Genomic DNA, 21,004 nt, shown 5'->3' with positions numbered 1-21,004 from the left:
CAGACAGTGCCCTGACACTTTTTGCCCTTTACGGGGGTTTCTTTTTGTATGTTTGTCAAACTTCTATGGGGTTTCTTTTGGTTTGTGTTTATGTTTTTGGAAAGCTAGTCCAGTTAAACTAGTCACACCCAGGTCTGGTTATTAACAGGGTATAGTAGCTTTTAAATGAAATTATCATTTAAATACTGCATTTTATATTTACTTATTGTTAAATATTACAATTTGTTTGATGACCTGAAACAAATATGGTGCAACAAATATGGAAAAATATGTATGGACTGATGCACAAGACATGGGTAACTTGCACACCTAATCCTACACAGTATATATAGGTTTTGGGATAACATAAGCTACTATCCAGTCATCTTTTTCAGGGAATACCTTGCTTATTTCAGTACCGGTAACAACAAAAGAAAATTACATTTCGGTTTCAGTGTTTGTGTCTTTGTACCGTCTTTAATTAAATATGGAGTAATTATTATTTACAGATTTATAGATTAATGGAACCACATGCTCAACTTTTTAAATTATTAATATTTTATATATTTAGTATTTTTACGTGTTCAAGTGTGGAATAACGGATTCTAAGTAATCCATCCTCAAATACAGTGGGTGGGTTTAAAGTCACCAAAGAGAGATTTCATTGGATGATGCCAATGTTAGGCCCACCTCTCCGTCATTCCGCAAATCACCGCTGCAGAAGGAGGGACCTGCCGCCTCACTTAGTAGCCCATGACGTCAGTTAGTGGTAGCTGGGCACTATTGAGAGGAAGAAGTTAAGATGGTTCTCATCAAGGAGTAGTAAGTGCGGGGTTTCTGTTTAAACTGTATTTTTCTTATTATTTCTGAAAGCACTCTATAGGTTAGTATAGATCCGTGCACTCACGGCAGTTTTTTTCAGTCCCTGTGCGCTGATGCAAACTTTTCATCATGTCTCGGGGTCAGCGTCAGGCACACGAGGGGAGGATGGGATTGGCCAAGAGCGTCTCTGGCCTACCGGCTTTGACAGCAGATTGTCATTCTCTGACAGCTGCTGGTTTCCTGTAGTTTCTCATATGTTATCGCTAAGCTGATGGCTTCTAAACGCTTCAATCTGCGGTTTTTGTTATGTGGTTTTAAAGCGCAGACATTTTCTTTTTCAAAGCCTCGAATTGGCACCCGAGTTGCTAACGCTAATTTAGCTAACTGCCTAACCTGAGGGGAAGTTAACTGGAAGCTGTAAGTTCTCGCTGTCTTTGCAGTATTGACTCAGAAACTGTCGGCGCCAGCTAATCACCCCAGCATAACACATTTTGATTACTTAACGAATTGGTAGTTTGTTCACTCCTGTCTGTTTCAAGCATCAATCATTTTGCATGTAGTAAAGACGAAGCTAGCAGCTGTTAGCCTTAGCCTTTTGGGTTTTGAAATTGCATAAAAGATTTCAGTTTCCATTTGTAAAACCGCTATCCTTGGGTTAGGCTGAATATGTAAGCAGGCTTCTTACTTCACATCTTACCAAATGAATTGGGTTCAAGGCAGGAAGACTGAACACTTAAACGTTTTTAGAGATAAAGAAAGTGAATATAAATGGGTAGATGGAGGGTGTGAATGGGTCATGTTTTGCATCGCACGGGAATTCTGAAAATAAGGATTGACGTAGATTTGAGTTATGTAAAAACCTTGTTACAACATTGTCTTATTCCTTAAATATAACACAGTATTGCTGCCAGCATGCACCTCAGCACTGTGGCGCCCTAATTCCATCAAAGTCCCTGTGTGGTAAGCAAAAAGAAGCACTGGAAGTCTGAATTGGCACTACCTGCACTGTTGCATGTGGCCACTTACTGGCCTACAGGAGTGAAGGAAGACTTTTCCCGCATCCCTAACACCCCACAATCGCTCACTGCACTCGGGCTCACATGGTTTGATAAATGTTGCCTGCACATTTTGTTTGCTTCAAACTTAAACGTCACTAATTACAAGTCCTAGCAGCATTGAAACAAAACATCTGATGGTGGATGACATTTAGTTTAGCCTTGTTTGACAAAACATTGGTCAGTTCCCATTGTTATTGTTGGTTGACACTTATCTTGCCCTCACTCATTAAAAGTTAATTGATAGAAAAGGAGAAAAGCCCCCCCCCCCCACACACACACAAAAACTTGCGTTTTCATGTGTTTTCAGCTTTGCTTTAGGTATGTACTTGTAGAATTTTCTCCCCCTAACTTTTTGTTTTGCACTCTGTAGTTTGGTGATGTTTTACTCACAGCCTGTAATGTGTCTATTTCTGGGCGTGAAGGAAAAAGTTGCACCATCATCATACGGTGCACTGACCAGGGATGGTCTTTAATGGTTAGAACTCTTGAATAATAGATTCAGATATGTTTTGTCTTCTTAATTAAACTGCTTCGGCTAAGCTCACTGTATTTCTGGCCCCACCTAACTCACATTATTAAAAAACAACAACAACGAAATAAACTTTCTGTAGTCCCATAAAGTTTTGTCTTAATTCAGCTCTAACTTTTCCAACCAGGTCTAGTAATAGGTTCCTCTCATCTTGCTGATGTCAGCAGTATGTCACTATGGGTGGTTCTAGAAGTATTTTTCCCTCAGGAAGAGTAACTTTGAGTGTCTTCCTGTTCCTGGCAGTGAGCAGGTGTCATCGTGGTTCTTCTGGTTTTGTAATCCGGAGTCCCTGTAGTTATGTTCTCATTGCTTCTTCTGCACTTTTCTGCATACTGTGTGACCTGACAGGCAATTGTCATGTTGCATTCATTGTGAATACAGACAATAATATAAGGCGTGAGTAAATGTGCATGCTGATTTGGCATGGTAATGAGTAATATTTAGAGACTGAACCTTTTTATAAATAATCTCAATAACAAAGGCTATACAGGCTTTACTGCCAAGATGTAGAGACATTTCAGGCTCCAGAGTCAGATGTTTTAGGATGTATTATTACTGTATTATTTATGCCACATGCATCTGCAGTGTTTTCTTTTTTTGTCCTATTAGTATGTGCTGTAACTCACTCTTAAAAATACAAATGTCAGCATACGTCTAGAAGAATATTCCTTCTCATATATGGGTCGCTGCTTTAGATTGATGTGGAATGATAGTTTATCTCATGAAATTGTCTAATATGAAACAGCGGATTTGAGAAATGCGTGCTTTATGAAAGTTACTCATCATATGTTTCTCTCTTTTGCAGCCGTGTGATTTTACCCTGTAGTGTCGAAGAGGTGAGTAAGTGGCTTAATAGCTTGTTATGCTATTAAGATGTTATAAATGATTAACTTTTTGTCAAGTCTGCTTATATTTTCTCTGTTGATGCCGTTGACACATAATCATGTTGATAATAACAAAATAATGACATTAACAGCCATACAAAAATTACAATAAATTAATAATAACTAAATAACTAAATAAGGAAAAAGTCATAATAATGTTAAAGGATATGAAATGCACTTCTTCATACTTACAAATATATGTAGTTTCTTTTCTATAGTGCCTGTACTGTTTGTGTGGTTGTAAACAAGCCCATATTGATGCTTGAAAAAAAGTCCATCCTCAGTTAGTCTGACTGTTTAAACTGAGTCAACCCTCAGTTCCTTTTTTGGGCTTTAATGTGTCATTGTGGCGTGGCCAAAAGGAAATGTTGCAAGTCTCTGACATGTGCCTTTTGTTTAAGACAGTTCTTTTCCACTCACTGATAATAAAGACATGGCAATGTTGTATCATTTCTGTTGTTTTGGCTGCTGGCTGCTAAAACCAAGAAAAAGCTTAATTTTGCAGATGTTGTTTGTTTGAGCCAGCAATTGTTCTCTGTGTTTAGAGACATTTCTGTAATAAATCCCAGACTTTCAGCCAGCTGCTGGGATACAATCTCTTGGCAATTAGTGCTGCATATCCAAATTCAAAATATTTGAAAAGTAATTCTTGTCTTTGTGGAAGAAATGTTAACAAGACTTATGGTAGCTGATTATTAGTCATTCTCTTCTTCTGCTGTTTGATGTTCAAACATCATAAGTAAGTTAATTTAGCTTTAAGATGGTGGAATTGGGGAACACAGCAGCAGAACTGAAAAAGCTGGCTTAAACATTTAGCTCTTCAGCAAGTTTTCTCTGCACGTTATAGAAATCTAACCTACACTAGAGTGGCAGCAGGACAATAATAGAGCTTAAGAATTTTATGGTTACTTTTTTTTACACAGTTTTACAAAACAGGTCATGGGTTGGGTTCTGTTCCTACAATTTCACTGTATGGGACAGACAGAGAGAAATGAATGAATTAAAAAAAAATGTCATCCATATAAAATATTTGATTTACTTTTCTGACAGTTTTAGATTTCCTGTGTTGCCCTTGAGCTCTCAGGAGTAATGTACATTGATTACTGTTTGGTTAAAAAGCGTTGCTGTGTTCACAATAAGCCTATATCATTTTATTAGATGGAAACTTTCAAAATGTTAGGAAGAGAAAGAATTGGTTTATGATTTAGATGTATGTCACAGTAAAAAGTACTTAAATCTACTGTCTAGCATCATGTTTTTATATTATGATGTTTGTCTTGCAGTATCAAGTGGGGCAGCTGTTTTCTGTGGCTGAAGCGAGTAAAAATGAGACGGGTGGTGGTGAGGGCATTGAGGTACTCAAGAATGAGCCATATGAAAAAGATGGAGAAAAAGGACAGTACACACACAAAATTTACCACCTAAAGAGGTATGTGCTTTCCTTTGTATTTCTTGTTTTTTTAGAACTCCACTGTTGGCTTCATTGATTCTTTCTTATAGTGTAATAGTGCAGTGCTACCAGGCAGTGTCAGTGTTGTCTTATCTGTGAAGCATTTTCAGTTCATTTGCTAACTGTGCAATCTTTGCTATAGAAAAAATAGGTGATAAGTCTTCCTCCTTCCTTTCTCTTACCTGTACCTCCTACCCTCCACCACACCCTACAGTAAAGTCCCAGGATTTGTGAGACTCCTAGCTCCTGAAGGTGCCCTGATTTTCCATGAAAAGGCTTGGAATGCCTACCCCTACTGCAGAACCAGTGAGTCCCCTTCCCAGCACCACTTAGTTTAGGTTTGCCTTGAAACTCTTCTTCTCACTTTTAAATTAAGTTCATGTCTTGTCTTTCTTCCCCCCTTTTTTTCCCTTCATGCCTAACCTGGAACAGTTGTGACGGTATGTAACCCTAAATGGGTTTTATTAGCTAAGATTAAAGTTAATAAGAAAAGAATTACATAATTTTTTTCTTCATTATGTTTCTTCTTTCTCTTTATTCTAGAATGAATATATGAAAGATAATTTCTTCATTAAAATTGAGACATGGCACAAACCAGACCTTGGAACGCAAGAAAATGTGAGGACGTCAAAGCAAACAGATGTCTAATATGAATCATGAGTTTTATTTTCTAACATATCTTTTTGTATCTGCTCAGGTGCACAAACTAGACAGTTCCACATGGAAGAATGTAACGGTGGTGCCCATTGACATTGCAGACAGAAGTCAAGTGGCCCATGCTGTAAGTAGCTTCATACACAGTATGGCGCCCTCATGTGGACAACTTTGATTATTACAGTTCTTTGTCATGAGAATGTTTCGTAAGCAGGTGTTTTATGGCTCTGTTTATGATTTAATTTGAATATATATGTGTTTTCCAGGGAGAGAGAAAAACGACATCTAGCCTTTCCTATGTAATAGGGATGCAGATGAATAACACTGATGAAATGAAACAGCACTTTCTTTCTATTCTCGTCTAACCAATTTATTGAATTGCATACATATCTGAAAGTAGCTGAAAGAGCATTTTGTTACTACTGAGCAGTCTGTGTGACTTATGACTTACTGCATGTTTCTCTGGTGTGATATTACTGCAGTCCAATTTAAAATCCAGAATAAACGGTGTTTGTGCGATCCTTTCTCTTGCCTATATAGCACTCTCAAACTGTTAGAGTCAGAGTTTAATTCATGAAAACAATACAGACGAGCTAACTGACACATGGTCGTTTCATCTGTGGAGTTTCAGGGAACAATCTTTTGGCTAAATCGGTTTAGTTTATGTAGTAAAGATTTGCTCTTGGTTTGGTCAGAAATCACGCCGTCCATATAAATCACATGTTGTCACAGCATGTGGTTTCTCTGCTCAACTTTGTCTTGCTCTTAAGCATTGATTATTCTCAGCTACGGACACAGACAGCCAAAGTCCTGACAGCCAAGTAGTCATTCTTTGAAGTCCGCCACTTGGGGTGTACTTGTAGTTGGTGCATTGTAGTGTAAATCCACAGCGGACAGGAAAAACTGGCAGATATGCAGACACTGTGCTCTGTCTCATAAACAACTGATCACTAGGACCTGAGTGGACCCTAGTGGACTCACAAGATGTGATCAAGGCTTTAACACAAGCAGAGCTGTGTGCATCTGTTTTTCTGTTTTTTTTTTTTTTTTTTCAGTTAATATAAACTGGTAATCAACCGGATGTCCTAGTTAAAGAAGAAGTAGCACTTAATGTGTCTGTGCATATTCACTGACTATTACTACAGTTTCAGGGAGGCTAATAAAATATTAAATTATAATGACTGTTAGACAGATTAGAATTCAGTATCTTGTAGCTCCTGCTAAGCTGTTTATTCACAATGATTTTTTCTTCTTCTACTTTTTTGCTGGGCTTTAGTTTTAGTTTCCAAAGTGTGTTTCTCGTTTCAATTTTGTTTTTATTGTTTGAAAATGTGTGTAGTTTATATTAATTTTAGTTTTAGGGTTTTTTAAAATTATTATTGTTTGGCAGACATATGTCAGGAATAGGTTTGGCAAAATCATTACAGATTTTACAGTAAAAACAAAACTTGTTGAAAGTACTTGACGTAGTCTTGTAGACATCCAGAATCACAATAAATGCGTCTATCAAAGCCTCATTAGGAAAGTAGTCATACAATATCCTCAGTTTTAGATAATAAAAATAAGGATATTGTGTCTATTTTTTTTAGTTTTCCAGGTTCACAAACAGTGCTTATCCATCCTTTTTTTCCCTTCCTCCTTCTTCCCTCCTAAATATTGCTTCAGGGCCATGGTGCTAACACAGAGCCACAGACAATCATTCGCTTTAGTCGCTTTACTTAATGTGTATGTTGATGTTTTGTGTGTCTGTGAGGGGAAAAAAATATTAGCAGATATCTCAGATTTGTAACTCACCAAGTCATATGTCAGCCAGGCACCACTTTAAAAAGCACGAGAGAGACTGGAGCACATTTTTTAGTACTTAACTCAACATTTGGATTTTATTTACAGGCTGTCATGAGCTTCAAAACAGTTGTGTATTTTGTTCTTACAGCAACATACTTGATTTTTCAGGTATGATTATTCATTCATAGAGCTGAAAAAGCTGCCTGTGCTCGTGGCATCGACGATAAGTAGAGCATTTCAAGTGAAGAGAATCTTTGGCAATCCTCATAAACCTTTAGTCAATCCTGACCCATTTTATAAATATTTTACTGAAGTTGGCATCAGGTCCAGCCCATCTCCTTGGTATTTTTTATTTTGGTTTGGTTTGTCTGTGAGTTTTTCCCCAGTCTCTCTTTGTATTTTCTTTATAAAGACACAGAACATTAATTGCTCTCTGGGCTGTCGTGTACTTGGCTGACTGTTCTGCTTTATTGGGCTATGTTACTTCTTAGTTTTGTTTTGTTTTCTTGTGTTTTTTGTGGTCTGTTTCTTTGCCCCGTTTGAAAATGTGTTTGCTGTGCTGTAATAACACAGTGCATTAAAAATAGTTGATTTCAGGAGTGTGTCCCAATACAGCCAGCTGACTGGAGAGATCTTTGTATTTAAAAACGTACACATACCAGTTGAGGATAAATTAAAGATTTGAATACTGCTTGGAATCTCTGAAATCATATTTGAAGATGTTGCAGGTTATTGCTCTTATTTGACATCACATTGCCTCATTTCAATGTGACTGCCGGTATGCGTGCAAGCATACATGTGGCTATTTGGCCGAGAAGCCCTAGTTTCTGTGTGTGTACATGTTTGTTTGCGGTGGGTAGTTAACGAGGCGGACGTGTTTGCCTTGCTGGAGGAGTGTGTTGTGTCTGAGGGCCCTATCAGCCCTCAGCCTCGGGCATGACTGCAGGCTCTGGGGCGTACCGCCAGCACAGATGAGTTTGTTAGTGTAATTAAGGTTCACAGTGCTGCGTGTGCCGGAACTAGACAAACACACACTCGACGTAAACACACTTGCAGTCTAATACACACTCTTTTAGAAATGGCTTCTTTTCGCGTACCACGGCACATCGATTCACAGACCTCATTAGTGCAGCACAGTGTATTGTTATAGTGATGGAGCTCTCAGCATTAAAACACCCAAATTAGAGAGAAAGTGTGTGTGTGTGTGTGTGTGTGTGTGTGTGTGTGGTGCGTTTTTATTTCTTTCCACACGTTTGGCACCCTCCTGTTGGATAGTAGCCCTGAAAAAGTAGCTTTTAGCTTCAGGCACATCATGATTTATTTAAAATTGCTGGGCCCTTGAGCTGTTGATAATTTTAAAGCCATTTCATTTATTTGTATTATTATTTCTCTTGTCTTTTTTTTTTTATTTTTTATTTTTTTATGAGAAAGTCAGGTCTGTTAAGTTTTTCGTGCTCGTCACGTGTGCTCAGTATCCCTCTACATTTTACTATACCCTTTAATACAAAAAGATCTTGGTGCATTGGGGGAAGAAATTAAAGGGCAAAAGTGCTTAGTTCACCACAATATGTTGGCAGGACATGACCTTTTGAATTGGATACTGTATATGGGGTAAAAGTTTATTTTGCAGTTGGAGCTGCAGACATACAAACTTAAATAAGCAGCACAAATCCTCATCAGCACACAACAGGTAGATGCAAGTACATTCACTTATGTTAACTGGCATCATCACCCTAATTAAACAAGCGTCAGAGCCCCCGTACACAGATCGGTCTTATCTTCAAGCCACTTGTGAGCACAGCTGTGTTCTAGTCCTGCTTTGTGACATTATCTGCAGAGATGGAAGGATTTGTGAAAAGGGAGAAGCCCTCTTCTGACTTTTCTTGTAGCTAAGCTGTTTCTGCTCTTTGTTCCCTTACTCTCGTCGTTGAATAGTTGCCCCACATTTCCATCTTTTCATTTAAAAACGGTGTCTATGTTTTTTTAAATTGGGGTAAAATCCTGCAGATTTCTTGGCTCTTGTTGCAAGATGAAACAAATACCAGTATTCATAAATAAGCTTGCCTCAGCTTTTGTTAAATATTCTGTGCTATATATTCTACTAATGAAAGTAACTGAAAGTTTCATTGTAGGACTACAAGGAAGATGAGGATCCTGCCATTTTCAAGTCTGTCAAGACTGGGAGAGGACCTCTTGGTCCCAACTGGAAGGTAATGCTGTTGTAAACTACATACATTTTAAACTGAAAATGGTCTACATCCATGTGACTGTTTCAGCACCAGTTCAGAAATAATCATTTGATAAAATACAGACTTCAACTGCACAGTGGCTGCTTACATAGACAATAAGGGCTTCAGTGTGTGAATGAACTATTGCTGGTTGAGGCTGATTTCTTTGACTTTCTTCTGACAAAGGATCACATGTTTGGGTGGTATAAATCCAAGGTGGCATGTAGTTACCAATCAAACTCAATTAGGCGATGAATGCTAATATCTGTGTCAACTATTTCAGCCCTCTTGGGGTTGGCAGTTTTGACAAAGGTTTCCTCTCTGGGAGCCCTAAAAAGGCAAATTAGTGTGGATGCTCAATGTAAATACAGCAGAAGTGGATTTTTCTTTCTTTCGTTTTTTTAAATGAAATGCGATGCATCTAAGAGTTTTGAACACGGCCTTAGGCCACAGGGTGCTTTAAAAAAAAACAAAAAAAAAAACAACGGAGGCAAACATTTGACCCATTTGCCAAGTTATAGGAAAATGGGTATATATCTGGCCATCAAGACCTGGATTAGTAGTCTTGCTCTCATGGATTTTGCTTCTATATTTCATGACTTTGTACAGTCATGTGCATTGTATGTAGTTGCTGCAATGTTTTGATCTCCAAAGTCTAAGTGCAGCTTGGACATATTGGGTCAGCCAAAGATTGTGTTTTGTGTGGATGTCCCTGCAGCAGGTTTATATAGCAGGTTTATGTGATGAGATCTAGGCATTAAAAGTCTTTTACAGGTAACTTACAGAGCTGCAAGAACACTCAGGCTTCGTCCACAGCTGGAAGTAAAGTGTCCGTTTGTGGACTCAGAGTCTAAATTGGCAAACAGCAGTTCTGTATAAAGAGGGACATATTTTGATAAGGGGTAAAAAGTCAATAAGTAGCTCATCCACAGAGAAACTTTGTCAGTAGTTATGTTGCTTTCGCCTCTACCCCGGAGCCACACGACCGGGTCCTGTTCGCTGTTGGAGCACAGAGGATTTCTATTCTGCAGTGGAGCCCTCAAAGTTCACCATGGGAAACTTTCCTCTGCTTCAAGAATTTTTGCAGAACAAAGGCAGCCAAACAGCTTTAAAAAGTATGAATAAAGAAGCACAACTTTTATTTTGTGTTTTTAATTAGATCACTTTCCCGTCCGCTGTGGACATGGAAAAAGACTGTTTTTGAAAAGGTGGGGGGAGAAAGTAGTTATGTGACAACAGAGGCACCATTTCTGCCAGCTTCTCAGAGCAATAAAACTCTTGTCTATCTCTGCATGCACACATGCTTGCATATCGGTACCCTTTGTATTTCTGAAAACTTCTGCTCCTTTGAGTGGGGCACAGAGAGGGAGAGAAGAAATGTCACCGTAAGTGTTTTGATGTAGAATCCGTTTCATGTGAAGTTCTCCTTTAGCGATGACAACTTTTCTAAACCCACTGCAAATTTAGAAATGTTTCTCATTTCCCTTCTCTCACGCTTCTCCATGATCGTAGCATCAAACGGCAGTGGGATGAGGGCGATTGAGGCGGGTCTGTGGCATTTTCTTTTTGGAATGCCGAGCCAGAATGAAGTGATTAATTAAACAGGTGTTCTCAGAGGGAGAGTGTGTGTGTTCTGGGGGCGAGCAGGTCCTAGGTGTTAATAATGTAACCGGCTTTGCACTGCGGCGCCCTTATCGCTTCGTGAGCACCGTTTTATCTGCCTTCTGTGGCCACAAAGACATGCCTGTCGGGAACGGTGTCGCTGTCAGGGTGGAGGCAGAGAAATGGTCCCTTCATCTGGAGTTTATCCACTTTGCTGTGGTCCCCCCTCCCAACACCCAGCCTCTTTTCTTCTTCTCTTCTTCAGAGCGCGCGGCAGAGTGCAAGCAGCGGATAGATTTAGAAAGTGTGCTGTAGATTAGGGCACTTTTATCTGAGCACAGCACATCTTCATGTTGATAATTATTTCAGCAACCTTCATGCCCAAAGCATTATGCATTAATGAACGAATCTTAGATTTGTCAAAAATAATGCCTTCTGCTGCTTTTACAACTGTTCTCTCATTGGAAAGTTTCTGTCAAGTTTTTGCAGCGCGTTATTCTGATATAGTGACGGGTTGTAAGTCGGATTCTTTTCCCTGTTCCTCTCAACAGAAAGAGCTGAATAGTAATCCTGAAAACCCAAGGATGTGTGCCTACAAATTAGTCACAGTCAAGTTCAAGTGGTGGGGCCTGCAGACCAAAGTGGAGAACTTCATCCACGAGGTTAGTGACATATTTGGGATTAGGATTCAACTTTATTGGCATTACACATGTATAAATACAGGATAACGAAATATAGTAGAAGACGGAAAAACTCATTTACACAGTTTGCTCATGAGTTATATTTAGAGAGTATTGCAAGTTTGCGCATGCAATACTGTGCCTCTTCTGTCTGGGTGGGCAGTGCCTAATTATTATAAGCAAGCTGTAACTGCAAACATGAGGTAATGTTTGGGGGCTCTATAGTCAAATGGAACTTAAGCCAGTAGGATACAGTAGAGTAATTTGTATTTAGAGTTTCTCAAGTTTCAAATGTACTTCTAAACACTCGACTGTTGCTAAACATCACCCAGTCCTAACCAAGACTGCTGCTATCTACCACAGCAAGAGAAGAGGATCTTCACAAACTTCCATCGCCAGCTCTTCTGTTGGATTGATAAGTGGGTGGAGCTAAATATGGATGATATACGGCGTATGGAGGCGGAAACGCAGAGAGAACTGGATGAGGTGAGTGTATAAGTAGAAAATCACAGTTAAAAATTAAACTTTAAGTCTGGTAAGTGATGGATTTGGTGCAAGAGAAAATAAAACTTTCCCAACCCTAAGCACTTTCTTTGGTTAAATTTCTCTTATTCGCTGTGCAAAATCCGTGTAACACCAATTTTAGTTATCCAGCTGTTGTCTTCCATTCACTAGAAGTAGAGTGTGCTAATGTGATAAAGCCGGAGGACTGCTGGAGTAAATGTAGTGGCTTAAGGGCTCCCTGTGGAGTCTTTGACCCCTAGTGGTGCGATCTAGCTGACTTTCTTTGAGTGGATCCTGGTGTTATTTACCGAGTGCACAAGTAAAAGGCCCTTTATTAATATATGTGAATTCAAAACCTCATAGTTTTTAGTGTTTTGTTTTTTTAAAATCAATATTTTCAATATCAATAATATTACATTTAAGATCAATCGTCATATTTTTTCCTTTTCATGTATGCATTTTGTTTGTTACTAAACATCCTTAAACTGTTTGGTAACAAAACGGATGACTGTGAGAACAGCGTTTGTTCTTCCTCATAATCCCATTTCTATGATTGCCTTTATTGTATTTTTATCCAGAGGCGTAAGAATGGTTCTGTACAAAGGCTACAGAGGAGTAGCAAGGCCAAGTGTAGGTCTTTGTACTGCTGTTTGTTGTTACTGGTAGGACAGCATCTAAATGGGGTTTCTGTTAGCCTGGCAAGGCTGTGCCGCATCATGCCATATAGCTAATTATGATCCGAAACCTTTCCACCGTCATCTGTAGGCCGCCTGTGTTGCAGTGTATCCCATGGCTAGTGCATGATGGTCTCGCCTCAGCTTGTGATGTGTAACAATGTCTGCCAAGTGCAGGGTATTTTTATCCCCCAACCGTAACTCTGCATGAGTCTCTATAGTTGGGGGATTAGTTTACGTTCTGTGTCCATGTTTGCACACTTCAGTATCATTTTCTTTACTTTTCTAACAACCAATCACTAAGTTGGAGTAGTTTATATAACCTAACCATTCGTATTATTATTCCATCCATCCGTCCATTATAATGGCTCATCCAGTTCAGGGTTGACCTTCACAGTAAACAGTGTCTGCTTGCAGGAACCTTTTATGTGTGAAAAGTCTTAATATATTGTCTCATGTTTTAAGTTGACAGAGCTTCGTTAGATGCTCACTTTAGACGACTTTACTTTTTCTGTGCGGTGCAGTGGAGCGAGCCAGCACGGCTTGGCTGATTGCAGCTGTTCATGGCATGGTGCGACTTCACTCTGCGCTCTTCGGTGTTGAGAAAGGGCTTTACTCCACTGTGCTTGTGCTTGTGTGTGCACATACCATTTCACATTCGAGGTCCAAAAGCAGTCATCTAAGAGTGAAAACACTGGTGAAAAGCATCCATTTCTTCACCACAAAAACATCTTCGGTTGCATTTTTGTAATGTTTCTCTTTGTGCGATTTGAACACAGGATAACAGTGTTTGACTGAATCTCAGCAGTACAGATGTGTTTTTTAAGTGTTCATCCTGCTACTTCTGTCAGTAATCACATCATCAGTAAATACCCAGTGACCCAGTTCTGCTCGCAACCACAGAAGCCCATGCCATAACACTGCCTCCACCATGTCTGACAAATGATTTGCTAATCTTAGTCTTATTCCTTCTTCGTACTACGTACTGTCTATATTCATGTTAATAAAGGCATTTTTTGATTATAGGCTTCGACAGTGGTGTGCCAACCTCCTCAAGAGTGCTCCTCAGGTAGCTAGATGTTGTGAACAGGCTTTTTCTTTAAAAATTCCTCCATTTTTAGTTGTCTTCTGTGGTATTCCAGGCCGTTTAGGGTTACTGAGCTGCCACTGCTTTTGTTCATTTTAAGAAGGAGCTATAATGTTCGATTTGATAGCTCACATGCAATAAAACCTACTTTTATTGCAAATTGAGAGCTCCTATGAAAGGCTAGCATACAAGTTTAACACAAGTAGTTATATATGTACACAGAAGTTCCTGCAGTCCAGTTAATCCCCATAGAAAAATAGTCTACTTCTAAATCACAGGCTTCAGTTTCTGCGTCTTGCATTCACTCTAAACCTCTCCACTGCCTTGCTCTTGAAACTTCTCCAAATATCAGTCTGGGAGCTTTTGGCCGTACAAGGAGAACAAGGGAGGAATCTGGGCTGGACCGGCCAAAGTGGGCCAGTCTCAAACATTCCTGGCTCGCTACCAGCATGCAGAATTTTTGCGCTTTGCCTTCTCACATCTCGCCCAGCTGAGCATGTGTTTCCAGTTTTCCCTCGGAGTAAGTAAACAGGTTGGTACAATCAAAGACGGCTGCGGCAAGCAGGGCAACAAGCCTGAACCTCAAAGCTCAAGGGTTACCAGGGTCACATTTGGGTGGTGGTGAGAACAGCCTACACACAAGTCACTGCCCTTCACGTTCTAGACAAACACAGCACTGGGTGAATGGAAAAACCCAGCATTAAGGAAGCTGTATACTAATAGTCATATCTGAACTCTTTAAGTATAGTGGTTGGGTGCTGATGGTGTGGAAGGAGGAGGTATGCGAGGACGGGGTGTGTACGAGGGGGTTTCAAGATGGCTCCTTTTTCCTCATTAACATACAAATGGAATTCTGCAGTTGAGAAGGAGTCTGTGCTGTGATTGAGGAGAAAGGGAGGGAGGATTGGGGGGTGAAAAGATGGAGAAGTGGGAGGGTGAATCCTCGTGCCATTTCATCAGATCTGTCTATTCCTCTGTTTAGAGCCAGTGTTGGTTTGAACTGTTCCATTAAGGTGTTCGGCTATCAGATTCTAACACTAATTGACTTTCCAAAGCCATCAGCCTCAGGGTGGGAGAATTTGAAAGTGATGCTTTTATCTACCTAGAAGACAAACAGGAGGCTTGATAAGGACTTTTGGAGCTGCCCTTTTTCCAGTTTACAAAAAGAAATGTAATGTATTTTTACTGGTTTGCAAAGCCAAAAGTAAGATTTAATGAATAGAAAGAAGTCCGACCCCTCCCAGTAACCAGCAACTCCTGAAGCCGTCATCTGAACTCTCTCTTACGTGTTTAGCTTGCATAAATCTAACGAGTGTCATTTCTCTCCCTTTCCCCACAGCTTCGCAAAAAGGGTGATGTGCGAGGAACCAGCGCTGCGGATGAATGAAAAGGATTTTAAACACCACACCCACAATGACAGCAGTTGTGAAGACTGCTAAGCGGGCTCCTTTGGTGCCACTTTTTTACCCTAACTGAATCACGCTGTGGAGGAGGGAGCGCTGCTACCTGCAATCAATAGAGCAGATCCCCGGCTTTAACCCAATCATAGTCATTCTATCCAGTGAGGAATTGATTTATAGCCACCGATACGATGCTGGCTGATGAGACTCAGGTTAATTTTGATCTTGGACAGAGAAAGGCCGGCTATAGCCATCAGGATATTGAGACCTAGTCTTCAGCAGAGATGCAAAGAAAAGCTATTTACTTTTTAAAGAAAAAAACAAAAGCAAATTCATCAGCTTGATTCCACAGTGGCAGGTGTTGGACCAAATATTTCCAGCTCCCCCAACCTCCTGTTTTTTCCCTACCCAAAAACCCCCCATTCCTCACAGAATGATGCCCTCTGTGACCTCTCTTTGTCTCTTCCCCAGTCTTCACTGTACACACTGTGGCTCAGTGTGTGGTTTGCATTCCCTGGCAGGAGACTGTTTGTCATGCTCTTGTTCCTTCCTGCCATAACCTCCATTAAGTGATTACTAACAGCCTTGGCGTCTTGGCCCGTTGTAATCCTTCTTCCATCACCCCCCTCACCTTATCGAAGCACTGCATCTTATTAACACTGACAATCATGTCTGTACAGGTATTCACTCTCACTCCCACATGCAAAGGTAACAGGAAGCCCACACACGCACACATTCATATGACACATGCAGTGTGCAGAGAGGATAAACATGTGAATTCATTCTTACCCATACACACTCACACACACACTCACTCACAGGTGTGGATACCTTTGTGCTGACTGATCTTTGAGAAACTCAAGCAGGGGCAGATCCTCCCGAGCTCTTTTAGCTAAAGGATGTTACTTTGAATATGTTTACAACTCTCACCCCCACCCTATTCTGAAAACAGTCGCACATAACATACATTGCAGCATTCACCTCTCTAAAAGATGTCCCTAGAGGGAAAAAAAACTGCACTGAAAAACAGCCACAGATGGTGCTACACCCCTCCAGCCTCTGTCACAAGCCAAACTGTGCTGCACTCACCCAACCCACCACCAGAGGCCTTTCTCGCTCCTCCGGCTCTCTGAGGTAGACAGTTTCCAGAAGGCCTCCTCCTCCTCTGCATCATTCTAGCTGTGTTTACAGATTTGCAATTGCCTTATCAGTGCCTAGTGGATACCAGTACCATGTAGAGTTGCTTATGTGTCCAGGCCTTTACACCTATCAGAGCTACTACACTTAATGAACCTCTGCTGCCAGCCATTGTTTTAGCTACCTCTCTCATTTCTGACTGGCCATTTTTCCTAATGCCCTAAAGTGTGTCCACCAAATGTTTTGGAAAATGTCAGGCACCCAGTTGAACCCTTAAAGAGGCACATAGGTTTGGGTTCTTTTTTGTTTTGTTCTGTTTTTCCCATGTGAGAGGATCTATTAGTATGCCACACAATATTTTATGTCAAAGCGGTTCAAATACACGACTGTGCCTGGTAGCCGGTTTACAAATAAAATGTTCCTCCAAGCACTGTTTTTATATCAATACTGTGGTTGTCTGGTTGTCATCTGCAGACATGCTCTTACAGCTCTCAACAACTTATATAAAGTTGAGCACAGAAAAGAAGCTCAGTGCCGCTTCAAGCTGCTGTCGTTTTATTTTTTGCGTAGCGTAAATACACGACACACTCGTGCTCAGGAAAAACACTTTGGTGGACACACACCTCGTAAGGGTTAGCATTAGCTGTTAGCTGGTACTTCTTAGGATTCTTGATTCTAGTCTTGACAAAAGAGCTTTATCAGGGCGCAGACTTGTATGTTATTCTTTTGTTTCCTGGTATGTGGAAGTGCAATTCCTTTTCATTCCCGCAAGCAGAACTTTGTTACTATAACAGCCAGCGTGCACCGTTTGTCATGTAAATCTTTACCTCAGACCAGCCATTGGAAAGAGCTGCCATATTAATGTCTTCTGGCTTTTCAGCTCTGCATCCAGCTCTCTCTCTTTTCTTTTTTCTTCAGGCTTCAGAATTGTGTCACATCAGCCTTGAATATTAATTATGGCTTGTGTTACATGTATACAGTATGTGTGGTTTGCTCATGTGTTCCCTCGTAATGTCCTTGAATATTTGTGTGTTTTGGTTGCGTGTCACTGTTTTAAATTGCCCAACATAAATTTGGGATTTGTGTTTAGTAATCGGTTTCCCGTTATTTCTCAAGGCAGATTATATGATTAAATACTTTCAGGAAAGTATTCTAGTGTGTTTGGTTAATGACAATCCTGTGAGGGCAAATCTGACCATGTCCACGGTAATTGGCTTTTCCAAAGAGAATAAATGGTGTTTATGTGTTCAGCAAATATTGATTTAATATAGGAAAATTTGGAAAACTGTTGTCAGAAGCATCGGTTTTCAATAACAGAATCTTCTCAGGCTAACAATAAGACAAAGATTTGAGGCTACAAAGATAATGTAGCCTGTTCGCTTTTATCGTCTTTATGTGTTAGAGCCACCTTTGTCTTTGTTACGGTCATGAATGCATATGTCTCTGAGCAAACAGTGTAATTAGTGTTTCAAAGTTCATTTGAATGATTCCTCATGTGTGTATGAATTTAAAAACAAAAACAAAAAACAAGAACCCAGTGGAGAGAGGGAAAATCTTAAATCAGTCGTTTGCTATTCTTCAAAACAATGATGTTAACAAAAGTGTTTAAAGGTTCTGATCAGCTTTTAAAAATCAGGGGTTGTGGTAACGAATGTATGATGTATTGTGCCTTTTTTCTTTCTGCACATCTTTTTTGTGCTACTAAGTCTATATATTGTACTGAATATTGTATCTAAATATAAATAAATTTCCTTTTTTTCGTCTTCTTTTTTTTTTTTTTTTTGACAAAGTTTCCTGAAGTTCAGTTTGTGCTGTTTTTGTCTGATTCCTAGAAAATAAAGGTTTTGCCTGAGGGGGATTTGATCAGTCCTCAGGGCAAAGGAGAGAGCTGTCATTTATTTGTAAAGCTTTAAATGGTCACAATCTTTGCTAAAATACTATAAAAGATTTATTTATTTGTGCTATATGTTACTCTCTTTCATTTTGGCTCTTTGAATGACAGCTCTGTACTGTAGATTACCGATAAGACAAAAATTTCCTACAGATTTTGGTGACTCCAGCGTGGACCGCGCTTTCTACGACCTGCAGGTCAGGAGAGTCGCACAATAAACAGCGGAATCTGTGCTAAAGAGCAGGAAAAGCCACCAGTCTGCTGCCTGAGATAGCTGCCTTTTTTTTCTCTTTTTTCTTTTTTTTTTTTTATTGTTTGTGGAGGAATAGTCACATGTGCCTGCTGCAAGGAAACCAGCTATATCTGCTACAGAACAAGCAAATAATGCTGTTTCTAAAAGGGGAGATGGGCAGACTCGCCCACACACCTCCTGTTAAGTGGCAGCTCACAGTAGTCTACTGTAGGCATGCATCCATCCGTCCATGTGTCTCCCTCCCGAGGAAGATGAAGGGACATGTCATGAGTGAGCCCCTGTCGTTTAAATAGATACTGCAACAGATGAAGGAAAGAAATGGATCTCGAAGAGAGGCTCGTGACTTGACACAGCAGGACATCCAGGCGCATTACCAAAGAAAGCCTCGGTGTTTACAGCTCCAAACACTTGGTTATAGCGGCTTGTTGCTTGATTGCATAAGCACACAGTATCCTGAAATCTGTCAAAATGAGTCGTGTAGGCCTGCGACACCTAGGAAAAAAAAGTTGCTCTAGTGTTTGTGCACCACATGGCTGAGTTTCCTGCCGCAAGACAACACACTCTGGTAGAACTTCTGTTTTTATAGGAAGTGGCACAAGTGAAGATTTAAACTCACAGTTTGGTCCACGCCTACCGTGTTTGTGTATGTGACCCCTCCCCAGGGGGGGGCACATTTGCTCAGTGGTTGCAGGTTTTCTTGGAGAGGAAAGTTATTTCTGGTCTACACGGGTTAGCAGTGATGTCACGAGCGCTTCCTCATCCTCCGGGCTCGGGTCAAGTTTAGCCCCAGAGATTCTCCTGAGTCTTTCCTGTTGTTCTGAGAGAGGTGCGGAGTCGAGCGGTGGGATGGGGAGAGGAGGAGGGGGTGGCTGTTGCCACCCTCCCCTTAATACAATGGTGGTTCTTTTGGATGACAGATGCTGCTTAACCCATCCTGACCCAGGGAGCTGCGATGCCTCATCTGAATGACAGGCCCACAGAGGACACACTGATGCTCTGCTGCTCATTGCCTGAGCTGCACAGGACACTGTACCCCCAACAAGGGAAGTAACTGTCTCTTTGGGCAACCCCCACAGTAATATATGTCTAGCTGAGGAAAGCTTAACACTCTGAATTAAGGGTAGAAAAGGGCACCCACTTCTGCTATCTTGTCCTATTGAGTAAAATATTGAGACAAATTGAGTACTAAATCACTGTAGAAAAGAGTGGTATTGTGACAGTGCTTGAAAGCCTGTAGACTCTCCATTGTCATGAAGTCGCCTCAGCAGCAGCAGCAGTAGCTCTGGGCTGCATTTATCATCACTGGGGACTCAGGAGGAAAGAGACCGTGCCATCAGTTTGTCATACTTAACTTGTCTGTCTCCATTTGAGAAGACAGTGTAGACAGAACTAGCAGGCTCTGTATCACAGAGTTATTAGTATTACTGTCAGACAGAACAATATCTTGATGTTGTTGCTGTTGAGCTGCAGAATATTTGCTTTGAATGCTCTTAATTGGGTTTTGGGATACAGTCTAGTCTTTACACATTTAAAAAACAAACAAACCCATGAATCCTAATTTCTAAAGCACAGGGTGATGCTCACACTTTCAGGTTTCATGACTAAAATTCTTGTCATGATAGATCCAGATGGCTTTTGGAATACGGAGGCAGCCGATTAACACGAGCGTGAATTAGCAGCAATAACACAACAGCATTCAGCACATCTGAACAACTTAGCATCCCTCCCCGTCCCCCTCTCACTCCAAGCCTCCCTCAGAACACAGCCACTACCCATCACTGCCTCTGCAACACGAGCTTCCGTTCTCCCAGCTTCAAGAAGTGCATTTGCACGCGTATATTTGAGTGCCTTGTTCTGACCTGCTTCCAGGTTCAGCCCTTACATAACCCCCCCCCCCCCCCGCCTTTTTTTTTTCTCTAGGTGCAAAGCTGAGCACTCTGTCTGCTTCTGTTAAATCAAAGTTTGTGCCATACAGAGCTGGTTATTTCTTTTCAGAACACAGAGCTTGTCTTCTTCATGATCCACAACACTGAGGAGAAATGTAGCATGTGCATTATTGTAATAGGCTTGAACATTATATACATCCCATCATGTATTTGTTGTGTCTGTGTTGTGGCTGTTGAAGAGAGGCAACACACTGACCTCGCTGAACAAAGAATTAAAAATATCACTTTTTTTTAAAAACAGCACTTTCCACTGAATGACCATGTGACATTACAGTAGCTGCACATTTTCTTTCCATCTTCCCAGTTAAAGTATACCTCTGAGTATTGAAATAATTCATTTGAAAATACTATATTTGCTGTTGACAAATAAATTAGTGCATAAATCTACGTCGGTATAGCAGTTTAGAGCATTACACACTCAAGTTTGTAAAAACTAATATC

The 21,004-nt window shown here is 40.5% G+C and overlaps 1 protein-coding gene across 1 annotated transcript; it reads left to right on the top strand.

The window, feature by feature from the left end:
- The first annotated feature begins 705 nt into the window (after nt 1-705).
- On the top strand, nt 706-18,272 carry LOC120726133 (phosphatidylinositol transfer protein beta isoform). Its single transcript, XM_040019480.1, has 11 exons — nt 706-801; nt 3,194-3,224; nt 4,556-4,701; nt 4,937-5,028; nt 5,155-5,162; nt 5,266-5,340; nt 5,420-5,503; nt 9,294-9,371; nt 11,543-11,653; nt 12,035-12,157; nt 15,276-18,272. Exons 1-11 carry the CDS (start codon nt 782-784, stop codon nt 15,321-15,323), a joined length of 816 nt encoding a protein of 271 aa, XP_039875414.1. The 5' UTR covers nt 706-781; the 3' UTR covers nt 15,324-18,272.
- Nucleotides 18,273-21,004: the final 2,732 nt, after the last annotated feature.

The sequence above is a fragment of the Simochromis diagramma genome, unplaced genomic scaffold (genome assembly GCF_900408965.1).
Source record: "Simochromis diagramma unplaced genomic scaffold, fSimDia1.1 OVJJ01000822.1, whole genome shotgun sequence".
Classification (NCBI taxonomy): domain Eukaryota; kingdom Metazoa; phylum Chordata; class Actinopteri; order Cichliformes; family Cichlidae; genus Simochromis; species Simochromis diagramma.
Note: the sequence above shows the minus strand (reverse complement) of the source record. Positions and strands in the feature narration are given on the sequence as shown.

What these genes read in the sequence shown, in the direction of transcription:
- LOC120726133 (XM_040019480.1), top strand. Translation starts at nt 782, where the DNA reads ATGGTTCTCATCAAGGAGTA. An exon ending in ATGGTTCTCATCAAGGAGTA is followed by an intron (nt 802 to 3,193) that starts GTAAGTGCGGGG and finishes TCTCTTTTGCAG; the next exon opens with CCGTGTGATTTTACCCTGTA. An exon ending in ACCTTGGAACGCAAGAAAAT is followed by an intron (nt 5,341 to 5,419) that starts GTGAGGACGTCA and finishes GTATCTGCTCAG; the next exon opens with GTGCACAAACTAGACAGTTC.